The sequence below is a fragment of the Nelusetta ayraudi genome, unplaced genomic scaffold (assembly GCF_046127955.1).
Source record: "Nelusetta ayraudi isolate G7.1 ecotype Tasmania unplaced genomic scaffold, CSIRO-AGI_Nayr_v1 ptg000021l, whole genome shotgun sequence".
NCBI lineage: Eukaryota > Metazoa > Chordata > Actinopteri > Tetraodontiformes > Monacanthidae > Nelusetta > Nelusetta ayraudi.
In genome coordinates, this window is record NW_027466071.1 from 1,972,963 (window position 1) to 2,000,000 (window position 27,038).

Genomic DNA, 27,038 nt, shown 5'->3' on the forward strand with positions numbered 1-27,038 from the left:
TTTTCTTCTCTTCTCTTCTCTTCTCTTCTCTTCTCTTCTCTTTTCTTGCTGCTGCTAAATCGCTGTTTTGCCAGTGTGGTCAGTGAAATGCAGCGGCGAGGTTAACAGGGTGGTTTCGTCTCCGCGGCGCGTTAGATCAGTGATGTTAAACCTTGTTTGGGTTCCCGTCCCGTGTGCTGCCGGGGAACAAAAAGCAGCTCATGATGCTGGGATTTTTAAAGTGCCGCCCAAAAAGTGGCATTTAAAAAAAAGAAAAAGAAAGAAAAACACCTGTCCAAGTGTGGGCGTAGAGTGTGGCAGCTGGAACATTGAAAAGCACGCCCACTGCACAGAGGACATTATAGTTTTAACTTCAAATGGTTGGTGAAAATACTTTGGGTTTTTTTCACTGAATATTTAAAGATTTTTTTTAAGTCTGGTTAATCAGACCAGCTGGTGAACACATTGCTTTGGCTCAAAAGTCTAGTTGGTATGGAACCTTGTCAAGCAGTTACCCTGTTACATTTAGCAAGGCTGCTAATGAGAGCAAATGGTCACCTGACCTCACCTGACCTGCGAATGATAGCTCCTACATTCAAATCCACTCCGTACAGGTAGTGCAAGTCTTCAAACTTGCTTAATAAATAGACCAAGAACTCATAATTGTGTGCGTGCGTGTGTGTGTTTGTGTATAAGTGAGTGTGTGTGTTTGACCAAGTGGCCATGAGCGGGCACGCAGAAGAAGAGAGGATGTGAGGATCTGCTAGAATGTAGGTCAGGCAGCCCGAGTCACTGCCAGAGCCTGGGAGAACAAGATTTGGCCTGTGTGTGTGTGTGTGTGTGTGTGTGTGTGTGTGTGTGTGTGTGTGTGTGTGTGTCTTTGCATACAAGTCACATCAATAAAGCATGTGGATCTTGTAATGTGTGTTTATTTTAGTGTGTCCCATGTCCTCATGTGCCATTTGTGTCTGTCTTTAAATAACTGCATTTTCCCTCTCTGTCCCTTTGTGTGTGTTTGCGTGTGTGCACGTGTGCACGTGTGCACGTGTGCGTGCGTGCATGCATGCGTGCTTGTTCCAGAGTAGCCATTGCCCTGCCTCTGATAGATATAGGATCCTAGTACAGACAAACATGGTTTTCCCTTAATCTCCAAGGCATAAACTGTCAGAAATCATGCACACACACACACACACACACACACACACACAGGCCAGGGAAGGATCAGAATCCCTTGGTAATATATACTGTATCTTGTTAGCATGTGTTTGTGTGAAGACCATTAAATGTACGGACTGTATGTCCATGAGTGTGTTCCTGCACTGGGACCTCACCAGAACCTTCTGCTTTAGCCCCGCCCCTCTGTCAGCTCTCAGTATGAGTGCACACATTATTACCTGCAACAAGTAGACTGTGCATCAGATAGATACGTGGATAGATGGATAGATGGATCTTTTATACCGTTGATCAGGAATTTCACTGAGTTGCACATTCAAAATAAGAAAACTCACTCGGTCAATTATTTTGCAAGATGACTTATTTGAAACCTATTTGAAAATCTTCTTTTTTCTGCTCATCCAATGCAAATGGAGCTGATCTGTGAGAAAGCGTCCCGGTGTTCAGGCTTGAACGGTGATGAATTGCCACATTTGTGAAATTTTGCAACCAGAATAACTAAATGAGCAGCAGCTTTGAGGCTATTATGGCAGGTTGCCCCGCGTTATTTTTGAAAACAGAAATACAATCGCAAGCATTTTTTCTTTCTTTTTTTTTGCTCCTGAGCACATCAATTGCAGCGTTTTACAGGAATAATACCTTTCCGGGAAAAGAAAAGGATCTGAATGGCCAGCAGCACTCAGAATAGAGTGTCAGATAAACAGCCAGTCATAAAAATTAGATAAACATCATGAATACGTTTCACCCTGTGTATTCTAGATGATCTCTGCCAGTTTGCGGTGCGTTTTCACAATAAGAGTCGTAGCAAGAACAGAAGCCGTCGCCACTTTTGCTTAATATCGTTATATCCTATATCATAATCTCTGTTATTGTCACTCCCGAGTCTCCCAGAGGGAGGATCTGAGAGCAAAAAAAATGTATATAGTAACAATATTTCCAGTGCACGAATGGGATCAAATCCATTCATTTCCCAGCAAAAGTGCTTCTCCTGCTTCCTCCGTTGCTGTCCGTGGTGCTGAAACCAGCAACCTTCTCGTCGTCGGCCCTCCCCGCTCCTTTCTCCTGCCATTTGTCACTTTCTATTTGCTTTACTGTTATTCATGCCCCCCCCCACCCCCTTCCTCGACCACCCACCCACCCAGCCACTCAACCCAACCTCATTCTTTATATTCCGCTCCCATATATATTGAGGAAGTGTGGACGGCGTCCTGATGAAGAGTTGGGGAGCTGTGATTTGTCATCAGCAGCCCCCAGTGTGAAGACCTTCATCAGAGGACGGACACATCACTTACACTCTGATTATAATGACCCCTGGGGCCATGCAGGGAGGGGTGTGTGTGTGTGTGTGTGTGTGTGTGTGTGTGTGTGTGTGTGTGTGTGTGTGTGTGTGTGTGTGTGTGTGTGTGTGTGTGTGCGTGCCTGCCTGCCTGCCTGCCTGGGAGAGTTTGCGCGTGTGTGTGTGTGTGTGTGTGTGTGTGTGCGTGCGCTGCGTGCATTTTGCTTGACAGATGCAGATGGAATTATGTCACCGCGAGCCAAGCGATGTGATTTCAGTACCTGCAGGGATGAATCTGATGGTTGATGGTCTTTTTTTCAATCTCCCGGTCGCTCTGTTGGCTTTCTGTTGCCGCACTTCCACTTGCGATTGAGAACAATCGAAAAGTATTTATAAAAAGCAGGGGGGTGGGTCATAAAATGAGAATGGCGCTTCCACGGCTCAGCATTTTACACTCACAACTCTCGCTTGGCCACGCCTCTCGTTGTTGCCCGCAGAGGGTTCGGTATACAAAATTGGAGCACGCGCGCATGTCATGAATGGAAATGAAAGCCGCCGCCGCCCCCCTGCTGGTTCAAAGTGAAGTTTGCTTTTAACCAGCTTCTCTACCTTTTTTACCTACCGCCCAATAGACGCCTGCTTCATGGGATTGTCTGAGTCCTAGGAGACCTGTGCGTGTGTGTGTGTGTGTGTGTGTGTGTGTGTGTGTGTGTGTGTGTGTGTGTGTGTGTGTGTGTGTGGGCCGTCTGCTAGGCTCCCTATGGGGCCTTCAGTCTTTGTAACGGTCCCTATACACCATCAGCACCTCATCTGTTGGCTCCCATACATCCTCTCAATTAGCAGCAGAGAGAAACAAAGACACACAGCCGGCGTTTCGAGCGGCGCCACCGTCTCCTCCTCTGTTTTATGGAGGGATTTGCTTTCCGTTTTTTTTTTTTGTTTGTTTTTTTATTCTTTTTTTTTTTCGACGGAGCAGAGCGTCGACCCTCTTAGTCACTCCTCCCCCTCCTCCCCCTCTCTTTCTCCCTCTCTCTCCCTCCTCCAACTCGCTGCAAAGGACGTAGAAACGAGGAGGGAAATCATGGAGGCAGGCACGGACCATTAGCTATATTTGTCCCCACTTCCTGCTCGGGATGATAGATCTGGATAATTAGCCCACGTTGCCAAAGCGCCGTCGCACACAACAAGCGGCCGTCGCAGCCTCGGCTTTGGCGGCGGCAGAAATCGCAGCTCGCGCCGACTTTTTGCCGCATAGCTGATGCCACATGACTATTCATGAGCCCAGAGTCAGAGGGGAAGTGGTGGTGGAGGTGGGGGTGGCGGTATAGGGGGGGGGGGTTCAGAGCCCGTCGCACCAGCCCGATTGTTCTGGAAACGGTTTTAATGACGCACGTTCCTCCTCTTCTCCTCCTCTTCTCCCTCCTGTGTGTGTGTGTGTGTGTGTGTGTGTGTGTGTGTGTGTGTGTGTGCGTGTGTGTGTGTGTGTGTGTGTAGACAATGGGTTTGGAGGAGATGTGATGTGTTGAGGTTCCCTCTGCTGCCGCTGCTGAAGCGTCCCAGAGTCACGCTGGAATCACAACTCTCGACCAGAGAGCCTCAAGCCGCCCAAACTGTTTCAGGTAGTGAGACGCCTCCCCTTGCACACGCACAAACACACACTCAAACGCACACACGCGCACGCTCACACTCCACTTCCTGTTTCCTGGATATCGGCTCGGCAGCGTCAGTCGTGATCATTTGATCTCCTTTGTTGCACCTTTTGTTCTTCCTGACACGCCGGGCGGAACTCTTCCCACATCTTTTGGATCTTTTTTTATTTTTTTTTTTCCTCACCCATCACTCTGAGAAACGAGTCCACAAACGAAAAAAAAAAAAAAAAAGAAAACGCCAAGAAACCGGCAGGCAATTAAAAGGAAGAAAGTGCACGAGGCAGGTTCTTGTTGGTCACCATCACAACAGACAAATCAGACGCAAATCAGAACGAGCTGCAGCGTCTCATCCAGTCGAAGAGAGCAGACCAAAGCAGGGAACCTGCCCTGCTGTCCTCAATGTGAAAATCCAACACAGCGCTGATGAATCTGCTTCCATAGCAGCATCGATGCTAATCCCTTTAGCAGCAGCCATTAAATGCCCGCTCGGCCGTTGCTTCTCTTTCTTGCTCTTCTTTTGTTGCGTTCAAGGGCAGCTCGCTGTGAATGCTTTTGTTCTTCGTTGCAGCCGGGGATTTTTTTTTCATTTTTTTTTTTTTTCAAATGACGACGCGTGACGCACAACACGAGCAATTCCGCTTATGTCATCCATTCACGGGGTTGTTGTTTTAAGAGGAGAGTGGATGTAAGAGAACATAAAAAAAATATTTAAGCCAGAAAGCCCAAATTTAACAGAGTTTTGGCCTTAAACTGTGTGTGTGTGGAGGAAAAGCCAAAGAGCATGCAAAAAATTTGGAACAGGAAGAAAAAAAACGTTAATCAGGGGCCACCAGAGAGACTGTGAATGGAACCAACAGCCAATGAGAAAAGGCCAGGATGCAAACGTTTTCGCCAACTGACCAAATCTTGCAAAACTTGCTCCTGCAATGCAATGAAACTATCAATCAAAAAAACAAATCCCACAGGTGTCCCAACAATTTTCCCAAAGTGAAGCAAACCAGATTATAAAAGCTTTCGACGCGGTTCACCTCTAATACCAATTTAAACCCATTTTCAGTCCTCTCAGTCATGAAGTAGCTCCTGAACGTGAACATTGAACATTCCAAATACGAGTCTGGACGGAATGGAGACCTGATTAACGAAGAGGCACCCGACCTCTGGTCCGCTCAGCTGTGTTTGGAGTCGCAGCTGTCCTCACTCGAACCACTCGGCCGATCGAGCCTCCCTCTCTCTCTCTCTCTCTCTCTCTCTCTCTCTCCCTCTCTCTCTCTCTCTCTCTCTCTCTCGCCCACTGTCAGCGGCACTCAGATTCTATCTCGGGCGAGGCCCCTTCGCACTAATGCAGATGCACTCAGCGTCGTCGGCCGGCACGGCACGGCACGGCGCGGCGCAGCGCAGCGCAGCACGGTGCGTTCACTGTCCCCTGGACTGATGCTTAAGCTCGGCTGGGTGCAAAGACCTTCTTTTCTGGGTGCTGCACTGTACAGAATAATAATGCGGGAGCAGGTGTGTGTGTGTTTGTGTGAGTGTGTGCGCGCTGCCTGTTTGTGTACTCGTGTGTGCGGCAAAGGATGGGAAAAAAGGGCGCCATATGCCCAAAACACGTCTCCTCCTCCTCCGCCTCCTCCTCCTCCTCCTCTTCCTCCTCCACCCCCAACAAACAACAACTCCAAGGTGAAACAAAGGGAAACTGATAACGATGTGAATTGTTGTGACAGATGTGAGAGTAACCCTGCCCCCCCCCCCCCCCCATCCCACCCTCCCGCCTCCGACGAACCAAAAACCATACACACACCAACGCAGCCGCGCATATTGCACTCATCAGGGCTTTATCGTTTTTCACCCTAAATTATCACCTCTGTTTCGTTTTTTTTGCCTTTTTGTGCCGTTTTTTCTGTGACCGGTGTCTAGTGTTGTAGTTCTCCAGATTGGTCTTGGTCTCAAGACCATTTTCTCGTTTGGACTCTGAGGCAGACAATGCTCCATAACAAATGGATAAAATGTGTAGAAATCTTCCGCAAAACATGACATAAAGGTTCAAGGCCCATTCACAGAATGGAAAAGACGAAGAGGTCACCGATGGCAGTAGGTCGGCCTTGTTTTCAGCCTCCGTGTATGGCTCTTTTATTTATTCAGAGCAGCTTTTGAACGAACCTAGGTGATACACGAGGGCTTTGCACTGAATGGATTCAACAGGAAATGGGACGTGGCCTTGGCTTTGCGGCGCTTCCTCCACGTTTATCTCGGAGTGAATAAAATCCCTAAAATGGTGTTGAGTCACACGGGTCTCAGTCCCTGGATGTACGTCGGTGAAGGAGAGCCGGCGAGATCTTCTGCATGTTTAGAAGCAACGATAAAGCACAATAAATGATGCAGAGCAGGTTTCTGTCCCAGCTTGCCAGTTTTTTTTGACGGGGTGGAGATTGTGTTGAATAGCTTCGACATGCACCAGTGATTCGGTGCTACAAAAGAACAGAGTTGTGTTATTTCTCCATCATATTTTGTAAAGATATGCATTACTATCAACAAGGGACGCACCAGTTCCACTTTTGTCACAGAACGAGTAGATTACAAGTACTTGCATTTCAGTACTTACCAATACCAATACCAATACCAAGTTTCACTGCAGTACAAACACAAAATAAAATTGTCATATACATGCATTTACAACTGGTGGTGTGCTATCTGCATGTATTTTACGAGTATATAACACTCAACTCAGGTATCGGTACCGATACCAATGCTGGTATCGGTATTAGTGCAACCCTATTATCAACCTCTGTGCTGTAGAGTACAGAGGTTGCAAATGGCAGTGGTCCTCACAATATATTTGTCATTGTCTTGTTATCGCAAATAGAACAGATGCGGAAATCAAACCGTAAAATCTCGATACTGGATCCGCGTAATTATGCCGGCACGCCCGCATCCTTCTGGATTTATCTGAAAATGTCCGTCTGATAAAGAGCACGCAGGAAGCTTTTCCAACGGGGAAGCAAATTGGCTGAACCGTCCTTCCGTCGCGCTCGCCGGACCGACGAGGCCCAGCGGTCGGTGCAAGAGGGTGACGAATGTGCGAATGCAAACCCGGCCGTGAGTAAGAAAGAAAAAAAAAAAACGAAACATGTCCAGCGAGGAAAGCTTTTAGTGGCACAACGACAACAAAAAAAATGATCCAGTTCCGGTGAAAGTGCCTCTGTGGCGACGCCCACGCCAGCATCTTCAGCAGCTGTCTTTGTTTGCGTAGGGTCGTAGTCGTCCTTCCGTGGTTTGATATATATATATATACAGTATATGTAAATACATACACATATACATATATATATAGCTATTCTTTATTCTTAATTCTTTATTTTGTATTTTGTCTTGTAAAGCGCTTCTGTGTACAAGTGCAATTCATTTACTATTGACCATTTGATTTTATTGCAGCCAGACTGAGAGTTTTACACTGTCTCATTCTTTTCACCAGACAGAACAGAAGTTGTCGTTATGTCCTGAAGTAGAAATTTTTTCCTCGGCGTCTCGGCCGCGTCGTCGCCCCCTGCTGGAGTCTGCAGCCGCTCTCCTTCTCATTTGCTCACGCGGGCCGACCTAAACTTGTGCACCCGGAGGGATCAATGGGACTCGGTGGTTATAGCCATTGATCGGGAGTGCAGGGGGAGGTGAGTGGGTGGAGGGATGGGGGGAGGGGAGGGGGGGGGCTAATTGAGACGCAGACGGTAGAGGGTAGCGAAAGCCTCCCCCCTCCTCCCCCCTAATCCTCAATAAGCAGGCTAACCTTCATTATAGCTGTGACATTTTCCCATGGGGGGAGGTGTGTGTGTGTGTGTGTGTGTGTGGGAGGGGGGTGGGGGGGGTCTGCCGGAGACAGGCGATAGACGGGGCGGCCCCCCCGACGCACACTGAGCCGCTGAGGTGTGCACGCTGGCTCCCCGGTGGGGACGAGGCCACGTGACTCAGTCTGCAGCTGCTCCTCGTCCTCGTTGCCGTCGTTGTTGTTGTCGTTGTTGTAGTTGTTGTCATCGTCGTCGTTGTTGTGGACGTCGTGTTGGGCATTGACGCAGCCGGGGCCTGGAACGGCGGGCCCTCGGAGAGAGTCTGTCAGCTCCAGATAGCCGCCTCTTTGCGTGTGTGTGTCAGCCGCCCGTATCACGACGTTAGCGGAGAACCGGCTTTCAAAGGCCAGTCTGGTTGTTTGGTTTTTATTTGTTTTGGTTTGGACCCGCACAAACGTTGCACCAGCAGCTCCAGATTACCTCCCCTCCTCGGGATTTTCGCTTTGACACAGCCCTGCCTGTATTCTGCTAGGTGCTGAAATGTTTATTCACACCAGCCTCTTGCAAACGCTCGATTCTTCCTCCTTTGCTCCGCAAAGCTTCTGAGCGCAGTGGAATCTAAATAAAATGGATAAAATAAAATAAATAAATGTTGTATTTCATGAACAAGCAACAGGCGAAGAGAGGTTCACCTCCTTCAAAAACCTTTGACAAAAAAAGACAGTCAAACATCTCAGTTCCGCCCACACTTTGCTTTTCTGGGTGTTTAGATACAAAGCAGGAGTGAGGAACGTGCAGGAAAGAAATAGAGAATATTTTGGACTGTGACAACTGTGTGTGCAGATGGAGATTGCGGGTTACCAACACGCTGTCAAGGAGGAAACCTTAATGTCCGCAGTTTATTAAGGGAACCTACAGTTTCTGCAGGGCGAAGTGGTTCACTCACTTTGTGTCCGGAGGATCTTTTATAAAACGCGACAAAGACTCGGACAAAGTCCATTCCGCTTCTAAATTCGTTAACGTTCAAGGCTACCTCCCAAAACAAAAAATTCATTTATTTTTAGTCACTACCTTGAATAACTTTTCTTTTTTTTTCTTATTCCCACTAACAAAGGCCTCTTGAACAACGTGGCCTATAAACACGTGTATTTATTTACAAGCGGATAGTTTAGGTCGCCCTCTCCAAAAAAAATGATCCGGGTCGTCCTCTCCCTCTGCCGCGCTAATAAGATTTACAAGCGTTCTTGTAAACGCCTGCCATGATTTTATTTTTCCCCGGTTGAAACATTTATGGGGATTCATAAAGAAACACACCATTAAGACTGAGGGTGGTGGGGGTGGGGGAGGGGGAGGGGCTCTACAGTTGCTGCGAGTGTTGAGCGGTGTTAATAAATCACGTTTAATAAAACGAGACATCAGAACGAGGCCTCCGTCACAGAACCAAAACCTGTCCGGGAATGAATACTTAGGAATGGGGGGGGGGCGGGGGTGGCCCAGAAATAACAGAGTGGCTCTTCGGAAGTGTTCTGTCTCCTCAAAGATTTATGATGAGCGCAGTAGGAAAGAGACGGACGCACCTGTAGAGCACCGTGTTGGCCTGGGAGCGCCGTCGAAAACACGGGTGGGTGTTGGAGGTGGGGGTTGGGGGGGGGTAATGGACGGCACTCGGGGGTTTGACGTCGGGGACGTTTGCGGTTTGTCGGCAGAAAATTATCCAATGGTTGGTCGTACGTTGGTTAGTGATTGCAGCCGGTGGTTGGACGAGGCCGTTACGGCTGAACACTGAAAGATGAGTCAAGCTGCGTCACTGGGAACAATGGGAAGAGATGGAATATGGGATGGATGGAATATGGAATGTGGTCTCGTCCAGTGGTTCTCAACTGCTGGAGTCTCAGGACACAGGTTTTGTTTTTTTCCTTATCGTGAAGTCGTGATCCAAATTTATGCCACAGCGTTTCAATTTATTCCGCAAAAATAAAACCGCTAGCCGCTAACCGCTAGCCCCCACCGACTAGTTCTCAAATCCAGTCTCCGAATGTTCTCCTTGTCTCCGACACGACGCCAATCGGTCCATGGTTCAGGAAGTTAAGCTTTTGATTTTTGGAAATTTTTTTTTCCTCCCACATTTGGCGGGGACGAGGCCCGGGTGGGTGGGGTGGGGGAGGGGGAGGGTGTTTTCCGAGCGTGAGCGCGTATCCAAATCAGAGATTCCGCTCCGTGACGTCGTGTTTGTGCCGCGTGTTTAACATCCTGTTTGTGCGCCTTCTCCGCAGATGGAGGTGGATGCAGACGATAAGCGCCATCGCACACGCTCCAAAGGTATTTGGACACGCGCACACACACACGCACAGACGCACAGACGCACGCACGCACACACAAACACGCAAACAGCTCCACTGCTAGTCAGGGTGACCTTCACTTCCCCCAGCACACGCACACACACACACGGACAGACACAAGCTGAGGCACGTATACTGTACACACACCACTGCACAAATCCCAGACTGTCACAGCTGACTTCCCTCCCGACCCCCCCCCCCCCCCCCTCCCCCACCTTCATCATTATGGATCTTTTCGCCTAAAAAAGCCAGTTTTCCTCTTGCTGGCTGACGGTGCGGTGAGTTCAAGGAAACTCCGTCCACGTCGGCTCCTCGCCGTCGAACCAGACGTCGCTGCTTTTTTGCGTTTTTTTTCTACGTGCCTCTCCGGTTGCGCTCGTCGTTTCGCCCGTGCAACCGAGTCCCGGCAAGCGCTCAGCCAGAAACGTTTCGGGCGCACAGCTGCTGTCTCGACACGCACGCCCATCAGCAGTGTTTTAATTAATGAATTTTTTTTTTTTTTTTTTTTTTTGTCGGCGAAAACAAGAACGAGACAGATTCCGTATTTTCTAAAGCAACTAAAACAACAAACTGAAGGTTTCCCAGCGACTGTTGGAATCCGCTTCCTCTCCCTCGACGTCTCTTTTCAAAGGGAGGACGGAGGTGACGGCGCTCTAATCACGGCGCCCTCCTCATCTATATTTTATTACCTCCAACTTTGGGCGCTGTTGAAAACCTTTCAGCGATCACAGAGTGCAGCGGCGACCGCTGCCCCGACACTCCGTGGATCAAGACATTCTCGTTTCAGTCCGAGCCGCGACCGCACGACCACCGTTTGGTCGAGTTCCGACCTTTCATTCCTTCCTCTTCATAAATCCAATATTTACCAGTACGGTGACTTTGGAAGCCAGGAGGTTGAGCCATGGATGGATTATTATAAGAACTCAGTACCGGACTGACAATAAATATGGCGGCACTGATTTTATTTTTCAAGTGGCCACTCGGGGTACTGCAGCAAAAAAAATCCCAAGGGCCCAAAAATAATTTTTCCCATTATTCTTTTCTTTTCTTTATCAGAATTACCTTTACCTTCAACCTCGCGACCCCCCAGTTGAGGAACACTGCTTTAAGGTGTCACTGCCATTGTGCACTCACCAGCTACTCTGTTAGGTAAAAACTGTGACGCCAACGCAATTCAGCTAATCAGCCAATCAGATGGCAACGACTCAATCCAGGCAACCTGTTGAAATTCAAAGCAAAGCATCAGACTGCTGCAGAAATGGGATTCAAGTGTTTTTGTGGAATTGGGCCCGGCTGCTGGTGCCTGACGTGTAAATATCCAGCGAGCAGCAGTTGAGTGTGTTACCTCAAGGTACAAGGTGTACCTGGTGAAGCCAGCCAGCCAGAGAGACAGCCAGCCAGTGAACGTCACATTAAATCAACCTCCGTCTCATTCTTCTCCTTCTTCTTCTCTCCCTGTCTCTCTTTCAGTGCCAGTGGATCCGGCTTTGACGGAGCTGTTCAGGTCAGTTCAAGTGAAAAACACACCGAACAAAAAACAACACTGTTTTACAATGCTGTGGTTTGTGAGCACACACACACACGCACGCACGCACACACAACAGCCAGCAAACAGCCAGAGAGTTGCAACCACACACTCAAACACAAACAAATTGTCCGACTGCGAGTTGGAGAAAATCAAACGTCACCTTACAGCCAAGCAGAGACGCTTCAGTTCGGCCTCCGCATCTGCAAGTATTCTCGAAAAGTTTCCCTGTTTAATCTCCCACAATCCTCTGGTCCTCTCAAAGTCCCTCTGTATTTTCAAATTGTTTTATTATTTTTCGGGAGGAGGGGGCGTTAAAAGCTGTAGCGAGATTCCTCTGGGCCTCTCACACCCTCTCCACTTCCTCAATATAGACGGCTTCTATATATTTTTTTCATTTTTCTCCATCTTCAACGTTACAAAACTAAGTAAACTGAGAAAAAAAGAAAAGAAAAAGAAAGAAAACTGCACCAAATTACTCCCTGCAATTTCCTCGTATTAAATATTAAGAAGAGGGCTTTTCCACCCGTTTCATGTCCTCGCTAGACAAGCTAAATAATTCTGTTTCTGTCTCACGCGCTCGCTGGTATTTAGCATGATAGCCAATTATCAATTCATTACCCATGCAGCACAACTCTTTCTCTTTCTACGCCCACAGCCACCAAGTTCTCTCTGGCTGATTGGAGTGGGTGGAAGGTAGAACGCAACTTTTTCAAATTTCCAAATGAAAAGAGTTGAAAGGAAATGAAAGTTGTTTTTTTTTCTCATATAAAGTGATGATAAAATGATATGGTTGACTGTATGTAGGAGGAGCTCAGGGTGAGGCCAATGTCATGTCATAATATAAAGTTAGAGACAAAGATTTCATCTCAGGAGGGTGTTTTTTTTTCTCTGTTTTTCATGGATTTTTTTAATTGATACAAAAGAAGCTTTGAGCTGGATTGAACATCAGCTTCACCTCTACATACTTGTATGTTTGAATGATCCACACTTGTATTTTGAAAAATGGTAAATGGACTGCACTTATATCGCGCTTTCCAGCACCTTCACAGTACCCCAAAGCACTTTACAATGGCCTCTCATTCACCCATTCACTCGCGCACTCATACACTCCATTGAATTGCACCACAACTGCCAAATATGCAATGGCTCCAACCGACTCAATACAGCCGAGGAAATCAAATGCCATCGCACAAATACCAGAAATCAGCCCAAATATGAGGTAGAAAAATTCACCAGTTAGATAAAAAAAAATAATAAATAAATAAATCCTGCCTTATAGTCATGTAATAACTGATAAAAAATGTTCACATTGACATGACATTTGATTCATTGTTTCAACAGTTGGGCACTGCAAGAGGAGCCATTGCTTGTCTGCACGTGCTTTTCATTCATTTGCCAAACAAGTTTTTCTTCTTTAACAAGAACAAAACAGTCATTTACTGAAATGCAGTGGCCGTAGAATCGTAGAATCTTTGGTGCACGTCGGCTACACACTGTCTGAGTCAGACGGTAGAATGGAACGCACCCCCCTCCCACCTCGTCCACTCTTCTTCCTTTTGTTCTCTGGTGTGAACATGTGGACGACAACGTGGAGCGATGTGGGTTTTTTTGGTTAGCTAACTGCTCCTCTCGACCCCCTCCGGCCGTCTCCTTAATGGAGACCTCATGCTCGGGTTGTACCAGCTCATTGACTGAGGTTGCAACACGGTGCATGTGGTCCTGCGGGAGAAGCGGCGGCGGCGGCGAATCCCCGAGGGACCCCGACGACGTTCATTCATTAACGTTTAAACCCCGGCAATCCGAGCCCGTCTCCAACAGGTTTATCTCCGCCGTGTCCTGAGAACAAATTCCACCCGCATTGGGTTTTTTTTTTTTTTTTTGCCACTTACAAAACTCTTGGAAAAAAAAAAAAATCCCTCTCGGAATAAAGGGCGCCTCGCTCGTCCTCTACTCGTCTTTGCGAGTTTGTTTTTGCGCCCTGGTAATGTGGTAAATCTAATTTTCGTCCTGCGGCTGTGCGTCGGTGGGCCGCTCGCGGTTGGCGGAAGATAAGGGGGCCCTGCGCCCACCTGTATATCAATAAATAATATACCTCCTGGAAGATTACTGTGTAGCCCTTAGCTGATATTCACTGATAGTACGAGGTGTATTCTCGGCCCTGTCCGTCCTCAGTCCTTCACCACCTCCCTCCCTCCTCTTTCCCTGTCACTCTCTCCTCCTTCCCCTCTCGTCCCTCCGCCAGCTCCCTCGCTCCCCTCCTCCTCTCCCTCTTCTCCTCCCTCCCTCGCTCCTGCCGCCTGCCTGCAGATAGTAATTAATCAGGGGATCGATGTGAAGCCTATCTCCAGGCTGAGGCGTCTATAATGTCGATAATGCCGCTCGATGGCCTCCCTCTCTCTCTCTCACTCTCTCTCTACCTCTCTCTACCTCTCTCTACCTCTCTCTCTCCCTGGAGAGCTGATAGTCTTCAGGACGAACGGCCTCGACTTTGCCTGGGCCGCGTCAGATAGTAGGCCACCGCCGCCACCACTGCGACTGTGCCTCTGTGTCGCGCCTGCTGCTGCTGCTGCTGCTGCTGCTGCTGCGTGGTTTTCGTTCTCTCTCTCTCTCTCTCTCCTGCTCTCTGTCTTTCTTTTTCTCTTTCTTTCCCTCTCTCGCTCTCGCTCTTTCCCTCCCACTTTCTCGTACGTCAACGTTTGGCCTTTTCCTCGCGTACGGACACAGAAAGGACCGACCAATAACGAGTCCGGTTTTACAAGCGAAGCTGCAGTTTGCAGGATTTTCAGCAGTGAGCCCCCCAGACTTACCCCCCAAACCCGCCTCCACATCCACATCCCCCTCCATCCCCCTCCACCCCCCTACCATGCGAGAGCCAAAAAAAAAAAAGAAAAAGAAAAAGCCGGGAAGAAGATGGAGCGCCACCACCGCCCGCCGCTGAACATTTGGCTGGTCCTGCGGCTCCTTCAGTTCTTCCAAACCTGGCTCGGAGCGCCGTCCGTCTTCGGAGCCGTTCTGGCAGAGCTCGCCGTTATCAGACGCGGCGTCTAAACCTGCGAAATTGGAGGCTGCATCCCGACGTGGGGAAGGTTAACCCTCCAGTGGCTCTCTGCGCTTTTTTCTTCTCCTCTTTTTTCGATTCCTCTCGCCGTCTCTACCCTGTGAAGAGACGCCAACGCAGGCAGGGCCTGGCGCGGTGAAGGTGGGACGGTGTGCTGCTCCCAAGCCACCGACTCGTCTCTCAGAAACGGCTGCAGGGGAAACTGCTGCTGCTGGAATCGCGTCGGCGCTGTTGATTGATTAGAATCTTGCCTGTTTCTCATTGGACTAAGGATGAAACGCTCAGCAGCTAATAGTCAGGTGGCCTTAAAAGTTTTCCTGAACTGAGAAATTATTACTAACACACTTTTTGTTTTTTCTTTTGCAAACTTGTGGTTCTCAGGTGGTAAAGAACAGGTTTTGCAGAGAGTTCCTGCAGGTCACAGAGTCACGGCCCTCGCACGCTTGGACGGGGGCCAAATAAATGGCACAAAAACACAAAACCAAACATTCGGACGGCGCTTCAGGAACATAAAAGTGTTGCTTTGATTACGTGGAGTGTTTTTTTTTTTTGCGCTCTTCTGCATAAAGACACCCATGCACGCTCTGCCATTTGATGTTTTTTGTTGTTGTTTGTGAATTATTTACACAAATAATATATCAGCCGCCGAGACCATTCATCTTATACGCAACAGAAGCTATGCAGGTTTCTATTTTTAAATCCCTATACGAGGGTGTTTTGTCCAAAAAAAAAAAAAAATTGTTGTGCACAGCATTTTTTTAAAGGTTATAATCTAAATAACATCGTCTAATCTCAGCTCAGCTCAGCTCCTCTCCTCACCTAAAATAAAAAGGTATTGGCGCATTTTGAGAAAAATCCCGCCCTCCACCTCCCCTCAGAAAAACGGATGAAAGCCGGGAAACATTCAAGGGAAACGTCGCTTCCCGTCAGGAGCCGCAATTAGATGCCAGCTTAAGAGATAACGCGGGCGGCTTTCATGTGAAGCCACCTCCAACCTCATCTGCAGCCTGTTGTAGGAGAGGCCGCACAAGCCCCCCCTCCACGCCTCCGTTCTAGTCACGTTTATTGGGGTGCTCTTGTGTGTGTGTGTGTGTGTGTGTGTGTGGTGAGGGGCTGGCTGCAAGGCTTTGCAATGGATGTGTAGAACCCCCACCCCTCCCCCACATTCCCTCCAGACTCGATATTTCTGAAAATAAACGTCTCCTCCTGCGGTAATCCGATTTCGGGGGAAAAAAGACAAAAAAAAAAAAAAAAAAAGGCGTCTTACGTAACTAGGACGGCGAAGCCTCTGCTAATTATGGTGTTAATGCACAGCAACCCCCCCCCAGTTTAAAATAAAAATGATCCTTCCATGGATGTATTATTAGTATTATGTAGTATTATTATTATAAGAACTGGATACCAGAAAATATGACTGACGGCGAGGCTCATTTATTCCAGTGGCCACTTGAGGTACTGCAGCCAAAAAGCTACCTTTTTTTTTTGTTGTTGTTTTTTTTCATTGGTAGATAGTCATTAATACTTAGCCCAAGTAATTAGATTTTTTTTTAATCCTTTGAATAATTTTATATCAGATGTTTTAGTCTTGTTTATTCCTCAGACCTAGCTGTTTTTCATGTTCAATACTTTTTAATGCTCTTATCAACTGTAAAACACTTTGAGATCATTTATTTGATGTAAAAAGCACTATAAACAAAATCTATTATTATTATCATTATCATCATTATTATTATTATTATTGTTATTATTATTATTATTATCATTTTTATTACAGCTATAATTACTATTACAACTACTTGCTAGGTGAGCAGCTGCATTGAAATGAATGTTACGTCGTCTCGGACGCTGGGGCGTCTGAGTCCCTCTGTGTTGATCTGTAGTGATCCTCACAATGGTCCACAGGTGATTGGTGATGTCCAGATGAGATATTTTTTATTAGATCTAAATAGTATATATATATATAGTAGTTAATAGTATATATTATAGTGTGCAGGAGCTATCAAGGTGAACGTCTCGCTTCTTTATTTGCATCTATCAAACAAAAAAACTCCTCCCACAAGAAGAAAAAAAATCTAAATGGCAAATTCAAATCCATATTTGCATGCTTTCACCTTGAGCAGGCACTGTGGATTCTACAGTCGGTGGTGCCGCAGCACTTTGGGGGGACAGTGAAGGAAGGCGGATCACTGGCTGAATCCTCCCCCAGCGGGATCGTGCCGATCACAAATCGCCACTTCCGCCACACCGCCGCCGCCCCCCGGCGCCGAAGCGGCTGAACAAGGGAGGCGTACAGTAGCGCCCCCCGCCCCCTCCCCACCCTTCCCACCCCACCCCACCCCAGCTTTAATCGCCGGTGTCAGAGCTGAAACGCGGCCGAATAGGAAATGATCGAGTTAATGAAACGTTTTAATTATTCAACATGATTGTGGAATGTGACGAGCGTGTCGGTGAATCCCCGGCTCTTACGCTGCGAAGGTGTCTCTCCCTCTCTCTCTCTCTCTCTCTCTCTCTCTCTCTCTCTCCCTCTCTCTCTCTCTCCCTCTCTCTCTCCCATCCTTATTACTCGGCTGTTCTCCTCAATGGAAGAACAAGCCAGATCAGTCCGCGTTATAATTACCTGACCTTGTCTGCTCAGGGTCATCGACTCTGAGACGCCCCCCCCCCCCATCCCCCCTCCTCCTTCCCCCCACCTCTCCACCCTCCCTCCTGCTGGGCCTGTTCCGCCCTCCGGCCTCAGCCCCCCCTCACACTCCTTCGCCCGCCCGCCTGCAGCCGTTTCTGCACATAACCTCGGGGCCGACTGGCACTGGCATCGATCCGGAGGGCCTGGTGCGCAAGAAATGAGAAAGAGGGGAGCTTTTCTCTCTCTCTCTCTCTCTCTCTCTCTCTCTCTCTCTCTCTCTCTCTCTCACTCCGTTTTCTTCTCCCTCTCTTCCTCTCTTTTTTTTAAAGAAATAAAAAAACCCTCGTTGCGACGGCGCCGCGCACAATTGATATACGCGGTTGTGTGTGTGTGTGTGTGTGTGTGTGTGTGTGTGTGCGTGTGTGTGTGTGCACGTGTGCGGCGGATAATTAGAGGCAGCTAAAAACAAACACTGGGGGATATCGGCTCATCAGCACGCCCGAGAACCCCCCCTCTCCCCCTCCCTCCCGCCTCCCCACAATCCCACCAAACACCCCCCTGCTCCCCCCTCCTCCACAGCCATTCCTTCATCTTCAAATATCCTTCCTCTCGCCTCCTTCCTCCCGTTTTTCACCATCCTCTTTCCCGCCCATCGCTCTCCTGCTTCCTCTCCTTCCTTCCTTCCTCCACCATCTCTCTCTCTCTCTCTCTCTCCCTCCCTCTCCCTCCCTCTCTCTCTCTGTACATCCCTTCCGTCTCTGGCAGAGCTAATTCCCTCTTCAGATGGCGCCGCTCTCATTTGCATACTTATCAAAGTGTTTGGACTATCCGACAGAGGCTGTAGGAAGGTAGGGTCATTAATATGTTAATTACCCCCCCAACGCCGCCTTCCCACCCCCCCACCTCAGCCCCGACCCCCCGCTTTTAGACGGCGGCACACAATCCGTATCCTCCACCTCTCTCCTCCGCTTCACACGGCAGCCTTTGAATGTTTGAATACCCTCAGAGGACCCGCAAATGCCGTAAGACCGCGCAGACATCCACACGGCAGGGTGGGAGGGGTGAGGGGGGTTCGGCTGGGTTTGAAGCTATCTATAGAGACTGTGTAGGCGCACACACACACACACACACACACATGCCTTGAGCCACCGTCAATTACACGTCTCGGCGTGGATTAGTCGTATTTGTTCGCGGGACATTTCAGACCCTCATTATGATCAGGTTGCACCGCTGACCTTTGTAAATAAGCTCCTCCCACTAGATGTTATTTTTATTCCCCAGTCGCAGCCGAGCACAACAGCGCCTGGCGACGGATTGCGCGTCACCGGCTGCGAGCGTGGAACGCTGTCATTTTAGCATCGTGTTACCGCCAATCAATCTGCCGGCCACGTTCAGGGTTTTTAAAAAACAGAGCGACCAAGAACGGAGACGTCTCGTTCTTGCGCGCTCTGCGTCTGCACGGACGGCCTGCTATAGTGCGGCGTGGCAGGGCGGCAGTTGGCAGCGATGCGACACGCCAAATGGAACACGAGACAAACCAACCAGACGACAATGAGACACGAGACGCGCACTCAAACCGACACGCAAGAACCATATGGCTCTCAAAGCCGCTGCGACGCATCTGCATTTTAATGGGAAACGACTCAATAAAGCCTTATGAGCCATAAGCACCAGGACAGCTCAATAATCTGCCATTGTTATTTGTAGCCACCCCCACCCCCCTCACTCTAGCGTGAGCCGTCGTATCACCATACCGCCAAGACTCGGGCAACTATTTTCAAATGTTTGCGCTTGCAGGGGTTCCGGATTCTAGAGCCGCCTAAGAACGCGTCCTGTGTGTTCCAGTCCAAAGACCAGAAGACACACCGTGTTCACCGGTGACTCCGACGTCCCTGAATTAGTGAAAAAGTGCGTCTGTTCTGTTCATCCAATGAGACTCTTTGCCGGGTCCTTGTTTCAGGTCCCTCGGCATCTTGTTAATTCCGAACGACTCGAGGGTCCGTGGGGTCGTTTGGATGCTGGGCGGTTTCCACCAGGCTGAGTTGGCAGGACGCGGCAGATTAGTCAAGTCTGACGTAGGTGGCTGACTGACTTGGAGGAGGCGACTGTCCCTGCCTTTAATTAAAAGTGACACGCAAAGTTGGGAGCAACTGTTGGTGTGCAGCGTCTTGGGAAACCGTGTCCTTGCTCGGCCTTGTGCGCGTTTCGCCTCATACAATCCAGTCTGCTCCGCCGCCAAGGTCCTGCATTTCACTCAATTCAAGCATTGTTCAGTCGCACTCGCACAAGGCGAGGTGAGTCGCTTCCGGAATAAACGCTTGGAAAAATAAATCGAGACCTTTTTTTGTGTATGTGTGTAGAGTTGTAATCTGTGACTGCGTGTTTTGTAGCGTGGTTTTCAATTATTCAACCCCCGGAGAGCGCAGGCGTAGGAATGTGTACCACGTTTTCTGCTCCACTGTTTTGAATGTAGCCTCTCAAGGACTCGCAGTATTCAGCCAGCTCGCCCGAAATGTTACGTTATGTAGACCTTCGTTTTAGTCCTGAGCTTTTATGTGGCTGCTTCGCCTCCGCCCCGGCACAATGCCTTCGCCTCTGAGGTCGGCGCTATGCGAGATAGACAGCGTGTCGAAAAGACAATGGGCTATTAGCGGAACCGTGGTTAGTTGGAGGTTTTTTTTCCTCCACTGCGAGATGCAACATGTGCCCCCTGATGTGCGTTTGCGATACCTCGATTTACCTTCTTCTGTGTCGGAAGTGTCGGAAACCTGTCGCTAGAGACGCCAGGTGGCAGAAGTGACGGAAAGGCGCCCGGCGAGGCAAGCGGTGACACGAGGAGAGCACGGCAACCCTTTTGTTCGCAACAATAAAAAAGCCTGACGAATCCGACCGGCCTCGCCGGCGAGTGGGCGTTCCCACCGTGCCGAACCAGGAGGGCGTTCAACTCAAAGCACAAAGGGCAGACTTAATAATTACTTTCACTTTGAACACAATTTCCTGGCTGGGTGGGAGGGGTCGTGATTGACAGATTGTATCCGTGGTGTCAGGGGGGCCGGCCACGCCCATGCTGACTAAGGCAGAAATTAAAGAACAGCGGGAGCTAAATTACACCTTTAGCGAAGACCTCTGAGCGGGAGGACAGGAAGGGAGGCATGATGAATGAGGGAGGGATCGGAACGGAAAGGTAGAGGGTAGAGCCGCGTGGGAGCGTGGAGACGATTGGCCCAATGGCTCGAAAACACATTTGTAGTGTGGCCACACGCACACGTGTGCGCACGCGAGTGTCTTTGTGTGTCCACGAGCGCGCGCAAAAACACACGCAGCAAGGTAATGGGTCTGCAGTGCTGTTTGAGTGCAAAGGGAGACACACTTAAATGCCATCTCTCCAGTTGGGATGCTATTTACTCCCTCGCTCTCTCTGGCACGCGCACGTGCACACGCATGCACACTCTCTGCGCTTCCCCCCACCCGACTATGTCATGCTCTCCAAGCACTCAGACTGATATGAGAGCAGCAGGCAACCAGCAGAGTGGTACAATGAGTCTCGGGGTATCTACATTAGAGGAGCTCCTGGAACAGCAGGAAGTGGCTCACAGAGCGGCAGTCCGCTGGATCGGGCGCATTCAACGGACAACATCTCCTGTTGTCACTCCGAGGGACCCGCAACCCCCTTATCAGCAATATGCTGTCAGGTGTGAAGTCGGGCCCAGAAGTATTTGGACAGTAACGTAATTAAATTTTGCAGAAAATTAATCACAAAATTAATCACAAGGAACGATGAATTGACTCTAATCGATTGAAAAGAATCCAAATTTCCCTCAATTGAAGATTTGTTTCCTTAATTGCTGCTGGTTGTGAATTGAAGGACAAGTTGTTTGTCATTTTCATACGTATTTTCCGCAACATTCAAATCCGCATATTGACTAATTGAACTGATGAAAATCATTAGATTAATCACACAAAAAAAATCTATATCTGCAACTCAAGAATTTCACCCAAAGCATCATCCCGCCAGTCCATATGATATTGTCTTCACCATTGATACACGATATTTTCCAAACACGAAGTTTGATCAATTACTGACCATCTGTTGCAGGAAGACGTGTTTGTAAGATTTCAGATTTAACCTTTATTTCATCAGGAAGTCCCATGAGACCATCTGTTGTTCCAGGGAGACGTGGCCAAGACAGCAAACCAGCACTTAAAATTAGACAGCAAAAGTCAAAACTAACTATTAATGAGGCATTTTTCAATAATGAGTTAATCTGTGCCCATTTCGCCACTGCTGGAAGTTGATATATGTATTCATAAAATAATTAGTTGACTTGTATCATTTCTTTTTGGCAACACTTAAGATTCGGGAACATTTATTCACTGGCACCTTTGAGCGTGGTATTGTGACAAATTGACTCTTATAAACACTCACGCTTGACTCTTATACTTATGTAAACAATTTATTAATCCTAAACCCGATCCTATTCTCTAATCTTTTGGGTGACATTGAAGTCTCATGGATTCTTGCCAGCACATTGATCAAGAATCAATGAGCATTTTTCTTTTGTTATGTATATATGTTTTAGTACATATTTGTGTTTTGTATTCAGAAGAATATTGTCCAAAATTATATGTTAATATGAGGGAATAAATATCTTTATATTTCACGGTGTCGCTATCTACCGTGTTATTGAAATGAAAGGAAATTATCAAATTAAGTTGCTAATGTGTTAGCTGTGTTTATCTCAATCAAGTATTATAATAGTGATGGCAATTCTTTGCTGTACAGATGAATTGAAAACTTGAATGTCACATCTGAACAACACTGACATGACGCTTTGATCAACAGTAGACCCTATTTTTGCGAGTCGCTCCCCGCTCCCCCTCCCACCACCACTCACCCACCGCGCTGCTTTCAAAATAAAGACCACCAGTTTAGCATAAAGTAGGCTGGGAAAAGCAGCACCTGCCACCAAAAGCCACTTGTGGCTGCTTTGCGACGGCCGGCTTAAGTGTTTTTGCGGCGAAGACGCGGCTCTCCGTGGGTTTCACCGCTATCTGGGTTAAAGTGGCGGCGGTGGCGGTAGCAGCGGTGGCAGCGGCGGCGGCCTGAACTTGAAGAGGCCTCGACTGGAGCGCAGCCCCTTCTGAACAGCCTCTTCACCTGGAGAGAGAGACGGGCAAAGGCCAACGCGTTCACGTGAACACTCGCACCCACAATGGCTCCGACTCTCCACGCTGACACAAATGCGGATGTGCAAGCCCGGCGTGCGCACACACGCACACACACACACACACACACACACACACACCACCTAAGCCCTCACACACGCACAACCTACTTCACATGTAGAGCAGCATTCCCAGCTGAGTGCCTCTCTCCAACCTGGCAATTTCGGCGGAAAGAGAATCCAGCTAAAGTACACAGGGCGCCACGCTGATTTCACCGTGGGGGGGAGGGGGAGGCATGTGGCAGGTGGGGGGGGACGGGGGGGTGTTGAACGGTACAATGGCCTCACTAAAGCCCTCGCCACTGATCCGGCGAGATCTACCTCATCTCTTTCAATAGCACTCCAGCACTGGCGGCGACGCGTGTGTGCATACCCAAATGGATCTTGATGGCGAGGAGTCGCTTCCGCTCGGCCAGCGGCACCAGTCAGTCCCAGTCAGTCCCAGTCTGTCCCAGCCTGTCCCAGTCAGTCCCGCTGCTATCGATCCGGCCCCGTCAACAAAGGCGCGCGCCGCCAGGTTGTGAGGAATCGCACACTAGCGCGCGCCGTCGGATTCCGACAGGGGTGTTTTGGGTGACATTCAGTTTCTAGGTTGCACAAGATGCTCCGATAAATGAATCATGAGTAAATCTGTGAGGTGTGAATAATGGATGGGAGGAGAGGTGGAAAAACAAAGGAGCGCTGTTATTATTTGTTAATAAGACACTCTGGAGCATCACTAACTAGATCTCATTACCACAACACACGCGGGCGTGCGAGCTCACTCCACCGCCGCCCACGCGCACACCTTTTCTCACGCACACACATACACACACACACACACACACACATACACACACACCTCGGGCACGCCGGGGTCTTTCGTCTCGCGCAACTATTTTTACCTGTGAAGCCTGTGGTTGCCTAGCACTCGGTAATTACGTCCCGCACTCCAACCAGCGGATGATTAGAGGCAGTGATGGATGGGTTAACGCTGTCACCCAAGGATGCCCGGGTGCAAAACTAATTACGGGACGACGCGTGTCGTATGACAGATACATGTGATAGCCCTGGCAGCACCTCCCCAGCCAGTGTGTGTGGAACAAGAGTGATAAAGGTGAACGCCGTGTCTTCTGTTAATCAACTGATAAGAGATGATGAAGTTACCCCTCTGTTGATTAATAGTTCGTTGCGGCGGCGCCGTGTTAAATATAGCCTTTGCGGGTCTGACGCGGAGACTTCTGTGACAGCGGGTTGACCTCGTCAGGAGTTGGATGGAAAATTACTCATTTCCTCCTTTGTGTCAGTTTCAACTTTACCACTCTGGAATGGAGATTTTCTTTGTAATGATGTTGGTTGTTGATTGTGGCCACGCATCACGTCCGTCGGCCACAGAGTCGCTCATGGACCTTTTAGAATTCATCCTCCATCCAACCCTTCATCAATTATATTGGCAGGTTAAACCGGTGCAGTGATTAGCCTGGCTGCCTCACTGGTTGTGGGTTCTATTTCCACTCGGCTCTTTCTGCGTGTGGAGGTCGTGCTGCTCTGTGCAGGGCTTCTTTCTTCTCTCTCCTGCAGGCCAAAGAGATGCATTTTTGCCCAAATAAAGGAAGATTTGTTTAAACAAATACAAAAGTGAAGTGTTCACTTGATTTGGAAAACGGTGAAAGTGAGGACACGATAGCGCCACTGTGCTGTTGACGCATGTGAATCGAAACAACAAATACAGAGGTGGACGTATCCTGAGTTTGCTCTTCAACTTGCTTACCGACGCACCGAACAAGACTTTCCAAACTTTACTCGCCTCTTCTATGTTGCTGTTGCTGAAACTCCTGCAGGATGTCTGCCTAATTTTTTATCATATAGTTATTTCACACGAAAATTGAAAATGCACAAACGTTGGTGCCATGTTTCTGTTACGAGATGAAATGCTCATTGATGACTATGTGAGGGACAGTTACATCGTAAGGCGGTCCAAAGAAGCAGAGGTTGAAAAAAATAGAGCCAGAAAACAGAAAAGAAAGAAAGAGGCTTCTGGAGCAGTGGGAGGAGTCCGTTGGAGAAGCTGTAATCAATCTCGCAGGTCAGCTCGCGTTGGCCATGAGATTACTGCCTCTCAGAGCCAAACGCAGCAAGACGCAGCTGTGGAATGACAAACATGATGGCGTGCAGCAAACACATCGGAGAGACGCTCACATGAGCTCATTTGAGGTCAAGGAGAACAGCCACTCGCTGAGCTCTGGAGAGTTCTACCTGTTAGCAGGCAGCCAGTCTTTTTCCACCCGTGACCTGGTGCCGTGTCACCAGGACTTGGCATGATTTAAAAAACAACTAAAAACAAATGGCTGCTCGTTGTCTACCGCAGACAAAAGAGGCAATCTCACATTCATTTTCACACATTTTCGCCGTGTTTTGTCTGAGTGCCACCACGTCGGGCGTAATGCGTGTCCACAGCGGCGGCCCGAATAATCGGCCTGAGCAGGCAAAAAGAGAGGGATCGCGGCATCAAGCTAGAAGTCAAGTGCTCTCGTTGTGCTGTAGACCTCATTTGGATTCCACGTTGCGAGCTAGCAAGCTAAAGGCAGCCTTGGGCCTGTATTATTCATGGCTTGACAGATAGCCCCCACTAAAAGCATTGGAACTGGGCCAGGCTGTGATGGAGGGACGGGAGGAAGCGGCGCCTCACACTCCACCTGGCAGGAGGAGAGGACGCAGGGAAGGAAGGAGAGGAATTTGGAGATAGAATGGAGGAGCAGGGGCGACGGGCTGTTTTAAAAGGGAGGGAATGTTTGAGCAGGATAAGAAAAACGGAGCTGGGATAAAGAAACGGGGAGACTGAGCAAGGTGAAGAAGGGACAAAGGTTGAAGTGGAAAATGGACAGAATTACCCGAGCGACCATGTGAAGTGAAAGAACGGCGCAAATACAAGGGCTTACAATTATAACCGATAGAGAGGACGAGCGCATTAGCCAAAAGAAGAAAAAAAAATGTCGGTGCAGAGACGAGCGAGTGAAACGGTTTCAAACGCAGAGGAAGTGAAAGCTCGGGCCTGGAAAGGAGAAAAAATGAGAAGAGAACAGGCAGCCATCCACCCCCGCCAAGCTCAGCAACCCCTCTGCCTCCATGTGCAGAACCAGATAAGGTCGCATTAATCAAAATCTGCCACTTCTGCTTCCAAAAAAACACCGTCTATGCCATCAGCCCCCCTCTGTGAAGTATCTGTCACCGCGACGGAAAATTTCCATATTTAATGGGGAGGCTTTATATCGCCAGAAAGGCAGTGTGGGCTGAGGGTTGAAAGAGCCGAGTTGGTCGGATCCGTCATCGCAAGTCATTAGCTTTGCGCGCTCCAGACTGTGCGCAAGCTAGAGAGCCTGGGGGAGGGGGTGGAAGAGGGGTTCTGATAATGTTCGGCTTCATGCAACCAGAACCACTGTCACTGTCGTCCCTGCAGTGCGACGACGAAAGCAGGACAGACAGTAGCTGTGTTTCCATGACCCCTAGAATTGCGCAAAACCTAAATATCGCAATAATGGACTAGTAATAAAAACAGCTAAACTTGGAAAAAACCTCTGAAATATGGCTTTGATGCTCTCATGAGTTGGTTTTTCAGACGCATCGATTCAGATTCAGATTGAGATTCCTTTTATTTGCCATCGTGTAAAACACATAGGAAGTGCAGGTTGGGATCAGTAGTGCAAGATAGAGGTATATCGCAAAAGTGTCATGGAAACAAACAAAAGCAAGTGAGATCGAGATTTGACGAGAATTACGTCTTATGTGCTTGACACCGTTCAATGGAAACGCCTGCAAATCGCAATTGTACTTTGTCGAAATTCTAGCAATATCGCTTTTATTTTGCCATGGAACCGCAAGCCACAGTCCCTTGTCCTGTCGGGCGACGATCAATCCTCTTCTCCAACAGCTGATAATGTTATGAGGGCTCGGCGCCGCCTGCTCTACATCACGCTCCCTATCTGGCTCCTTTTAAGGAGTAATAGGGCTGTTTTCCTACAGCGTGTTCTGCCTCGACAGAAACCTCTAATGCAATTTAAAAAAAAATACACTTTGAAAGCATTTCAGAGCCAGGGCCGCCAAATTTGCAGTGACACGCGACTTCCCCTGTCAGGCCTTCCTCTCTTGATGTCATTTGTTTACTCTTTTTTTTTTTCTCTCCCCCGCGCCCCCCCACCCCCTCTCCCTTTGTAACCTTCCCACTTATTCGTCTTCCACGCGCATTATGTCAAAATTGTAGGCTACCGTTCCCGACAATTCCAGGCGCGCGATAAACAGGTGGTGTTTACGGGGGATTTTTTTTCTCCCTCTCCTTCTTCGTCTTCCTCTTCTTCTAGCGTCTCTTCTTTAAACCTCCGCGCCCCCTCCCCAACCCTCCCCCAGAGGAGCTGCATCAAAGGGAATAACAGATCATGTGT

At 48.7% G+C, this 27,038-nt stretch overlaps 1 protein-coding gene across 5 annotated transcripts in view; it reads left to right on the top strand.

Annotated features, from left to right (window-relative positions):
- The window catches only part of myt1lb (myelin transcription factor 1-like, b), a 98,511-nt gene that overhangs the window by 30,880 nt on the left and 40,593 nt on the right, over positions 1-27,038 (top strand). For 4 of the 5 annotated variants that reach the window (XM_076027593.1, XM_076027597.1, XM_076027598.1 and 1 more), the window contains exons 2-3: positions 10,124-10,169; positions 11,660-11,693. In XM_076027593.1, coding sequence (XP_075883708.1) covers positions 10,124-10,169; positions 11,660-11,693 — 80 coding nt within the window. Of the gene's footprint in view, positions 1-3,918; positions 4,048-10,123; positions 10,170-11,659; positions 11,694-27,038 lie in introns of those variants that run through there. The other variant, XM_076027595.1, reaches the window with a different exon arrangement.